Below are 10,023 nucleotides of genomic sequence, written 5' to 3' on the forward strand. Positions count from 1 at the left end.
ACGTGCTTACGTCTCTGCGTCTAAAACGAACCTAAATCGGCCTTTAGGCTTCGATGCATTATTTTTAAGGTGTACATTAATAGAACAATGAACAGCTTGACGAATGGCAATTAAAGGCTTGAGCCTCAGTCGTCCTCAACTGGGCAAGGAGAATATAAAAACACACAATTAGAAAGTTAGAATTATAAAAATCATTATTTTATGGAATAATGTATATATGATATATAATAGCATAATCGTGATTGACCAGGAAAATGAGTACACACAACTATCACACCTTCGAAGCTCCCAGCGCAATATGATGTCTAAATGTGTAAATATGATTTAAGTATTATTTAAATGTATGTTTGCATATTCAGTCATTTAAACAGCTTTCCCATTTCACTAAGTGCCCACCACCCATGCCTTGTTTAACAGTGCTAATGTAACTGTCTACACACCCATTAGAATTTAAATTTGTCTTTGTGTTTTTAAGCGTTGTGTTTAATCACGCGGATAGGCCAGAGAAAATAAAAAACTTGAATTCACATTACCAGGAAAGCATTAAAAAGAACGGTGGTGGGTCTTGGGTATAAAATGCGGTTGGTTCTCTGTAATTACGGCACGGGATTTAACCACGGATCCCGCTATGCTGTGATGCTAACGCAAAACAGACTGCTTTTAATGCACTCATTGGTGGCTCACACTGTAGCTACACATGCTTCAGGACTAAAGGCTCAGTTATGGTTCTACGTCGACGCAACGCACGGGGGTTTACGGACCCTTTACGTCCTTGCGTCCACCTCGAGGGACTGACGCGCGACTCCAAAATATTGTAACCTTGCGTTGAGGCGACGCAGCATCAAGGGATGTGATTGGTCCGCTCACTGAAACCCAACGCAGAACCAGAACAGGCTCACGACCGCGTTGAAGCGACTGCGTGGTCATTGCGTTGCGTCCACGTCCAAACCATAACTCTACCTTTTAGCTTCAGCCACTCCCCAGGGGATAGGAAACACAACTAATCGCTCACATCGTGCCATCTGCCCCCGTAGGAGTGCCCCTCTGTTTGCTAAGAGCCGGGACGGCTCCGTGGCAGGGATGGGGGGTCCCACTTCGCAGCCCCCCGTGTCTAAAGTCCGGCCGATGCTGGAGGGGGTGGCCGACAACCAGAAGACCCCCAGGATGGAAGGGACAAGGTGGGTACGGGAGAGGACACCCAGGGGTGAGGGGGGGAACTTGGCTGGAGGGGTCGGGACTTCGATAAATAGAAGTCGCAAAGACAATGAGAATACGAACAGAGGGTTTGTGGATGTACCCCAACTTACACGGTGTAACTTTTCCACTGCACTCATCATTTTTGCGACAAGTTTATGAGTATAATAAAACCCATCCGCGAGTTTCTACTCCCCCCCCCGCTCTAAGTCAATTCGATCCGTAGTGAATAAAGCAAGTAAATCGAGTTGTAAGCTAAAGTGAGCGCTACATTGGGGAAATAAAGCAAACATCCCCGGTTTAATGGTACAAAACGACAACAGTGTTACACTCATCTGCTCCGACCCCCAGTTCTGAGCTTAATTGATCAATTAACAAACACAATCCACAGCCATCCACTCTCCGCCACTGCCGGGTTTTCCACAGAATACAAAAATATGAATACAGAAATACTAATTTTAGTCATGTAAACACACACCTCCACTAGGAGTCTCCGCCGTGTTTCACGTGAACCCCGACCATCAACGAACAGAGACAAAACATGTGTGCAGTGCTCACACAAGGCCTCACAAACTTTCTCATCCCTGTGTCTCGCCTTATCTCAGCGGGCCAGATGTGGGGCCTTCAGAAAGGGCCCCCCAGCAGGACTCGGGGGCCCAAAGGAAGAGTGGCCCTTGGAGATTGCAACAATGGAGGCCTTCCGGTCCCCCCCCGAAGGCCGCACCCCTGGCCGAGGTCCACGCCGCTTCACAGAACCCCTCTCCCGTCCAGAACCCGGCCTCACACCGTAAGCCTGAAACCTGAGTCAGCTCTGAGTCATTCCCAGACCCTCCGTGGGTTGTTGGTTCTCTTGACTCTGTTTCTGTTGCTTTACAAAAAAAAAAAAGATAATAATAAAGAAAAGAATATTATTTTTTTTATTTTGAAGCGTCATTCTAAATAAGCATTTCCTTCTATATTAAACTGGTCTATGGCATTTAAATCTTCCATAATAATGCTAACACTGTCTGGGAGTGTTAAATTAAATGAATGCCGATCCACGCTCGCTGAGCTGAATAAATACAGCTTAAGACACCCGTCCCTGATGGCTCACGTTGCCTGCTCATGTCCGTTCTTCCAGGGCCTCTCTCCCCTGCGCACTCTAGTGGCGCAGTGGCGCAACTGCAGCCCCGACCGCAGCATCTCTCGGTGGACCCGGGCTCTCACGGATCTCCCTCCCCGCTTCCCTCCCCCTCGCGCGGCTCGGCGCCCCCCTCCCCCTTGCCCTGGGCGAGCCCCCGGACCAAGGCCCGGCGCTCCTACATGAGCCCCACCACCTCCTCCTCGTCCAAACGCAGCCACGCCTCCTCCTCCGCTCGGAGTGCGGAGCTCCAGACCCCCTCTCCTCCCCCCTCTCCCCCTCCCCCCTCTCCTCCTCCCTCCTCTCCTCCTCCCTCCTCTCCTCCTCCCCCCTCTCGTCCCCCCTCTCCTCCTCCCTCCTCTCCTCCCCCCTCTCCTCCTCCCTCCTCTCCTCCCTCCTCTCCTCCTCCCTCCTCTCCTCCCTCCTCTTCTCCTCTCCCCTCGCCTCCCCCCTCTCCTCCCTCCTCTTCTCCTCTCCACTCGCCTCCCACCTCGCCTCCCCCCTCCCCTCCCCCCTGCGGCGGGAGACGACGGGGCTCCCTGGACGCGGAGCCGCGCCCCTCGAAGATCCCCCTGCCCCGACGCACCCAGAGCCTGCTGCTGACCCTCGGCCTCCGCCCGGAGCCGAAGACGCCCGCGCTGCCTCGGCCTCGTGCCTCTACCCCAGTGCCCTTGGGCGCGGACCTCCCCGCCAGCAGGCCAGGTAGAGACCGCGGTGTGCCGCGGTGCCTCACGTTGAAACATGGGATGCTTATTGGCTGATAATTAGTGCTTGTACTGATGGGTGCCTAGGGGTTGTTTAGAGCGTTGACGGTATTGGTTTTGTACTGTAGTGCCGGATCCCTCTCTGAGTCCACCTCTCCACCACGGCCACTTCAGCCTCGCTCAGCCATCACCACTCCAGGGGATGTTTGTCCCTCTTACAGCCTCTCTCTCTCTCTCTCTCTCTCTCTCTCTCTCTCTCTCTCTCTCTCTCTCTCTCTCTCTCTCTCTCTCTCTCTCTCTCTCGTCTGCTCTGTCAACAGCACCGTCATTTTTTTCTCCTTTCAGATTTTTTTATTTTTTGCCTGGCTGTAGTTATAACTACGATAAAGGTCCTGATGTTTTTTTTTCCTTTTTTGAATAACACAAGCGTTATTAGTCCTTTTCTAATCTTACCAAACTGGCGATTTAATTCCCATTTTCGTTTTAACTCTAACTAACTCTGACTTTAAGCCAAAACGAGGTTAACCACGTCTTTATTGTATCTGCCTCTATGCATCCTGGGAGATGTCGTTTTTATTCCGGGAAATTGAAAAGGAAAAACACTACATTTTAACTCTGTTTACTAGTCTCACGCTGGGCTTCGACTGGTCTTTCTTGGATCCTGTTCCTCGACCTTAAATGTCTCACTAAAGGATTATTTTCACTGTTGTGGTTCCAGAACACTCTGTCACCTTGGAAACCTGTATTCAGGCGGTGGGTGAACTCCACAACAGTCTCAAGAGGACGGTCACACTCTACAGCCTGGTGAGTAGACGAGAGAGAGAGAGAGAGAGAGAGAGAGAGAGAGAGAGAGAGAGAGAGAGAGAGAGAGAGAGAGAGAGAGAGAGAGAGAGAGAGAGAGAGAGAGAGAGAGAGAGAGAGAGAGAGAGAGAGAGAGAGAGAGAGAGAGAGAGAGAGAGAGAGAGAGAGAGAGAGAAAGAGAGACCGCAGGCAGAGGACCACACAGTCTTGGTGGCTAGGCTGTTCGACTCCAAGCTCAGAGGGTCTGGTTTCAAATCTCCAATGTTCATGACCTGTATATGAATACACTGCAGGTCACATTTTGTCTGCTAAATGACTAAATAGTAGACTAAATCAAACTAGTGTGTACGGTGAATCATTCAGGACTCAGCAACAAGAAAATGGAATAGGTGTCCAGGCTAAAGGTCCCCTGGAGTACTCCTGTTGCTACTCTACTGCTCTCCTTGCATTGAATCGACTAAAGCCATTGACTACCATCTTTTAAATGAACCGTCTAGACTCTGAGCGGGGGCTGTGATGCCGCTGACGACCAGGAGGAGATGAGGAAGGTGCTGTCGGAGGCCCTGGGCGCGGTGAGGGCCCAGCTGGACCCTCTGCCCTGCGGCGGGGGGGCCCCTGATGGGCCCCTGGGCCCCCGGGGTGGGGGGGACCGGGCCGCCCTGGCCCTGCTGGAGCAGTACTCTGAGCTGCTGCTGAGGTCCGTGGAGAAGAGGCTGGATGGGAAGACCTAGGGTGCCGCACATTGGGTGTGTAGTGTGCACCCACACACACACACACATGCACAACCATGCATGCACGCGCATACACACTGCTCATGCATGCACACGCATACACATGCGCAAATGTGTGCTCATGCACGCACAACATTGTGCGCAGACGCACATACATGCACAAACGTGTGCTGACACGGCTATGTGCCAACGTGTGCGCACACAAACCATGCATGCACACGCACTTGCATGCACATGCGTGTGCTGACACGTGCACGCATACATGCACGCACGGTACACACACATACAGTACACATACACGGATACACGTACGCATGTACCCACACCAGCACTTTATTTGAACAGATATGTTTATGGTGTTGCTGTGTACAGATAATTTTATCGAGTTCTAAGTTGCTGCACTGATAGCGAGTGAGGTTTTATACCTGAAGAATCTGAGAGATCTAAAGAGGAAGCTACGGAAGGAAATGAGGAATGCCAAGAATGCACATCGTGCTTTATCACTACGTTCTGTTCTGTAATCGCCTTTTTTTAATGTGAACTCTGGGCGAATGTGCCTCGATGTTTGGGCTCTTACCACATAAGTATTGGTCTCGGTGGACACGTATTTAATTAAAATAAATTAATAAATATATAGAAATATTTTTTTAATTAAGAAAACTATAGTGAGCTCATGCCGGTTAATCCGGTCTACCCTGCTCAGTCAGATGTTTCATGTAACAATGTCTGTCAATAGTCAATGACCCCTATACAAGCATTGGCACTACCAGGTACTGACGTTTATCAAACCAATACAAGCTAAACCAACCGTGTTTTGGGTTGAATCCCAGTGTCCGCAGTTCCGTTGTGATAGAGCCAGTGTCAAACACATAAGAGGATGAAGTTTCAGGGTGTCAGGTTACGTTCACAATTAGCCTATTCTGCTATGGTTCTTTGTTTTTAAAATAGGATCCCTGAATGTGAATATCTTATGAGCTTTTCTTTGGAAAGTAGTCAATTGCATATGTTATGCAGCCTCTGTTTTTTGTCCATTGGATTGTCCATTGGAAGACTCAAGAGAAAAATAAAACAGACTTTAAATGTACTTCTATTTATTTTCCTATTCTATATTAGGTTACACATTCCATTCAAAACAACATTTCCACTAGATTGTGTTATTCAGGAAGTATATCCTAAACCATTGTTGAGAGCTAATCTGTTGCAGTTTGGGAATATTACACACTATAAATGTAAATGTTAGAATAGACAGTCGAATTGTAAAACTCAGCAGGCCTAATTAATAGTTATTTTCACAGAGAAATGAGCTTGCAGCAGTACATCTTGAAATGAGCTCAGCTCATAAAGTATCCGGCAGTCTATTATGATGATAACATAATCTAACGGTTAAATATGTTCAGCCCTTCTAGCGTCTGACTTGAACGTCTTTGTTAGCGCATGCGCGGTCTGTGCGCTTCTGGAGGAGACTAAATTATAAAACGCTCACATGCATTTGTAAAACATAGATTAAGTTTCGATACATATATGTATATATAATATTATAGTGACACAGCGCTGTCCTAGGGGAGCGTCTCCACATTGACGTAGGTGAGCACCACGTCGTGCAGGATGTTGATGCGGTCGATCTGGTTGAGCTCGCGCACGCGGTGCGTGAACTCGAACAGCGCGATGTTGTTCACAGCCACGCGGAACTCCTCGAACGTGCACAGGATCTTCATCTGTAACACATGTCCGCCGGACGTCAATATGGAAAAATACGTGCTTTAGCCTGCTCTTCTTATTTAATAAAAAAATAAAAAGAAGCGTGGGGAAGGCATTGGCGCTCAAAAATGTTGGACATGTAAAAAAATGTAGGTTGGCCATGAACACAATTGTTACAGGTTAAGGTCAGATGTATAAAATATTGAAAAACATGAAAACAGAAACATTAATATAACCTTTTCACAAAAATGTACAAGGAGCACCCACTCCATTATTTATCACTAACTCAGTATGATATGCTTTGTAATGCTGTCGTTTTTTGTAACTTTCGACTTCTGGTTAAAAAGCAGGTCTAGATGTTGACTCTGGTCCCTCTCAAGACGGACACACCCCAAAACACACCCTCACTCTTTCACCACTGTCTGCCGGTGACTGTTGAGCTCAGCCCCTGCCCCCACCCCCACCCCCACCCCCACACTACTATCTAATAGTGTCTGGCGTCATACCCCTCCACACACGACAACACCAACAACAACTCACTATTATGTCATGTGCTTTGGTGACCCCCACCCTACTAACCTCCAGGGGTCCCTCTGCACCTCAGATGTCCCCTTATCTAGGAACATCCCCAACCGCCTTTCCAACCCTTTCCAGCCTCTCTGCCAAACGTTCTCCTGATGTTAACCAGGAGAAAGGGCACCTATCAGTACAGCTAGCCTAGCCAAACCAACCGACCGCTTTAATGATTTGACCACATTGGTACAAGATGCCCTATCCATGTTTCAAACCTTTATCCACCGCAGTAGAAGGTCGATAAAGTGATAGACATTTCTATCAGACTTTATGGTTCCACGTCGACTCAACGCGAGGGGCTTTACAGACCCGTCACGTCATTGCAGACCCTCCTTGCGTCCACCGCAAGGGCCTGACGTGCGCCTCTCAAAAATGTTTACCTTGCGTTCGAGACGACTCAGCAGCGAGGGTTGTGATTGGTCCACTCACTAAAACCCGACGCAGATTCACGACTGCGTCAAAGCGTCTGCATGGTCCTTGCGGTGCGTCGACATGGAACCATAATCAGCCCTTTAGAACCTTTATGGCACCTATCAGTACAGCTAGCCTAGCCAAACAAAACCGACCGCTAAACAGAGTCGGTTGTCGTCGTTTCTCTCCGTGTTTTTCCGTCTCACCTCGAAGGAGCTCCCGGGGGCGAAGGGGAACGGGCCCTTCAGGTCCCTCTCCTCCTTGCCCCAGCGCTCGCCCACCTTGTGGTTCCGCACCAGCACCTGCTTGCCCCCCTCACTGAAGCGGGGGTTGATGTGGAAGGGGATGTCGTAGCCTCGGAGGAAGTTCACCGTGAACCTGAGCAAAGAGGGAGACAATGTGTCAGGGTCTTGTTTGATACGATAAGGACACAGAGCCAATGTGTAAGCTTGTTAAGCATCAAACTTTTTGGTTTATTTTTTTTATTTTATTTCTTTAAATTGTATTTGCTTTCTTAGCCCAGCAGTAAAGCAGGGCATCAAAAAATGTGTTGATACTCATAATGTCCTCGGCAATATTTAGTAAAAAAAAAGATTTATACGATCTGAAGAGAAACAAAAGTGTACTAAACTTAAAGCGTAAAACGGTAAAGAAGTTTGTAACAAAACACAATCCTCAAATTGTCCTTCTCTGCTAGCCGTAGAGACACTGATGGACATTAGACATTTACCGTGCGGCTCACCCAGTGAAGACAGCAGAGGTTAAGGTTGTCTTACATTTTAGCGTTGGGTTTGACGTGGCCCTTTATGGTTATCATCATCTTGTCGTAGATTCCGCGGGACAGGTTGAGGTTGTACGGGACGCTCTGCACAAGGGAGACGACAGCAGGGTCATTGTTCAGCTCCACTCAATCCATTACCCCATTCACATATCAACAGGGTGAACACTCAGAAACCTAGCCTAGACACAAACACACACACACACCCACACACACTGCACACACACACACACACACACACACACACACACACACACACACACACACACACACACACACACACATGCACATAAACACACGCATACCAACGCACACACCACACATACAGTATATACAGTACACATACACAAACATACCTGCACACACATACACACACACACACGAACACACACACACATACACATAATCACCTACACGCACACACACACACACTCACCACGCACCTGCACACACACACCCCTCTCCCCCCCCCCCACACACACAGATAGTTGCTGGGGACTCACCAGGGGTCCTGATGTGGGCGCGAGGGGCCAGTGCGGGGGCATTATGGAGGGGTTCTGGCCGGGCCAGCCGGGCTGCCCGGGGTTGTAGCCCGGGTTCCAGCTCTGGGGGGCGGGCCACCCCGGCACGCTGGGCTGGAGCCCCGGCGCCACAGAGGGGGACGGACTGGGGGCCGGGACCGGGTTGGGCACCGGGGTGGAGACCGGGGCCGGGACGGGTGGGGGGGCCGGGGGCTGCATGGGCTGCATGGGGGGCTGCATCTGGGGCTGCTGGGGCTGGTACTGGGGCCCCGGCCAGCACGGGTGGCAGGGCTGCCCCGGGGCAGAGGCAGGGGTCGGGGCGGGCTGGGGGGCGAGCGCCGGCTGAGGGGCCATAGGGCCCCCGGGGGCCGGGTAAGAACCGGGGTAGCCTGGTTGGTACCCCGGGGCCGGGTAGGCCGCCGGATAAGAGGCCGGGTAAGGGCCCGGGAAGGTGGGTTGAGGAGCCGGCGCGGGTTGGCCCCCGTTCCAGCAGGGTGTGTTGGGCTGTCCGGACCAACACGGTGGCGCCTGGGGGGGGGCTTGTCCCGGCCACACCGAGGCCCCCGACGGGGCCAGCTGCTGCTGCTGCGGCTGCTGCGGCAGCGGCTGCGACCCAGGCCACTGGGGGGGCCCCTGTGAGGCAGAGCCATAGGGCGGGCAGCCACCACCACACGGAGCTTGAGGGTGCTGGGGGAGGGGGGGTGGGGAGGGGGAGGGGGAGACGGGGGAGGGAGGGGGGGAGGGGTAGGGGAGGGGGGGATGAGGGTGGGAAGAGAGTCCAGGATGGAGACACGGGGAAGAGTGAGGGTGGAAAGGAGGGTGGACACCAACTTGCATTTCCACAGAAACACGGCCCCGTCGGCACAAGCAACAGAACAGCAAAGGCGTTTTATAACTCAGGTGAAACATGCTGAAGACAGACAAACAGAATGAGAAATATGGGGAAGGTACTTACATCCATTCTACCCGTGGAAACGAAAGAAGAAAAAAAAAGTCAAACAAAAGAAACACAATAGATTAGCAATACGGATCGACAATGTTGCGATCCAATCTGTGAATGAGCAACTTAGATACTGTGGAAGAGAGATACTGTGGATGAGCAATGTAGATTATAAAAGCCCACCCAGGGACAGACCAAGATGCGTAGGGGCACGTCTGAAAACGGCTTTAAGTGGTAGGAGAGGAAGATTGTAAAAGAATGTACAGGGCACACTGTTTGTGTGACTCAGGTCCTGCACGTTAATTGAGAGTGAACCGAGAGAGTTCACTCATTCATAGACTGACGCTACGCTGGCTCTGCTGACAGTAAGAGCGCGAGGTACACTTATCGGGGAATGTGCAGCCACAGTGAAACCATTCAGCTGCCCCTCCCCCTCTCCTCGTCATTAACCTGTTAATTGTCGTTAAATAATGTTTCCCCTGATGTTCCTGGTTTTGAGTATGTGTGTGGATGATGGTTGGTTTAAGCAGCCTCGCCTGGCCCGAGTCTGAC

At 50.7% G+C, this 10,023-nt stretch overlaps 2 protein-coding genes across 2 annotated transcripts in view; one reads left to right on the forward strand and one right to left on the reverse strand.

Annotated features, from left to right (window-relative positions):
- Positions 1-4,628, forward strand: part of LOC130374907 (mitogen-activated protein kinase-binding protein 1-like) — a 28,703-nt gene extending 24,075 nt beyond the window's left edge. The window contains exons 26-31 of the mRNA XM_056581889.1: positions 1,035-1,178; positions 1,800-1,981; positions 2,315-2,561; positions 2,841-3,016; positions 3,737-3,822; positions 4,317-4,628. Of these exons, the coding sequence (XP_056437864.1) occupies positions 1,035-1,178; positions 1,800-1,981; positions 2,315-2,561; positions 2,841-3,016; positions 3,737-3,822; positions 4,317-4,550 (1,069 nt within the window). The 3' untranslated portion in view covers positions 4,551-4,628. The remainder of the gene's footprint in view (positions 1-1,034; positions 1,179-1,799; positions 1,982-2,314; positions 2,562-2,840; positions 3,017-3,736; positions 3,823-4,316) is intronic.
- Positions 4,629-5,127: 499 nt separating this feature from the next.
- LOC130374908 (galectin-3) lies at positions 5,128-9,492 on the reverse strand. Its single transcript, XM_056581890.1, has 5 exons — positions 9,487-9,492; positions 8,514-9,218; positions 8,009-8,097; positions 7,439-7,610; positions 5,128-6,265 (listed from the first exon to the last, which is right to left on the reverse strand). The coding sequence occupies exons 1-5, from the start codon at positions 9,490-9,492 to the stop codon at positions 6,107-6,109; spliced, it is 1,131 nt and encodes a 376-aa protein (XP_056437865.1). The 3' UTR covers positions 5,128-6,106.
- Between the last annotated feature and the right edge of the window lie 531 nt (positions 9,493-10,023).

The sequence above is a fragment of the Gadus chalcogrammus genome, chromosome 21, assembly GCF_026213295.1.
Source record: "Gadus chalcogrammus isolate NIFS_2021 chromosome 21, NIFS_Gcha_1.0, whole genome shotgun sequence".
NCBI classification, from domain to species: domain Eukaryota; kingdom Metazoa; phylum Chordata; class Actinopteri; order Gadiformes; family Gadidae; genus Gadus; species Gadus chalcogrammus.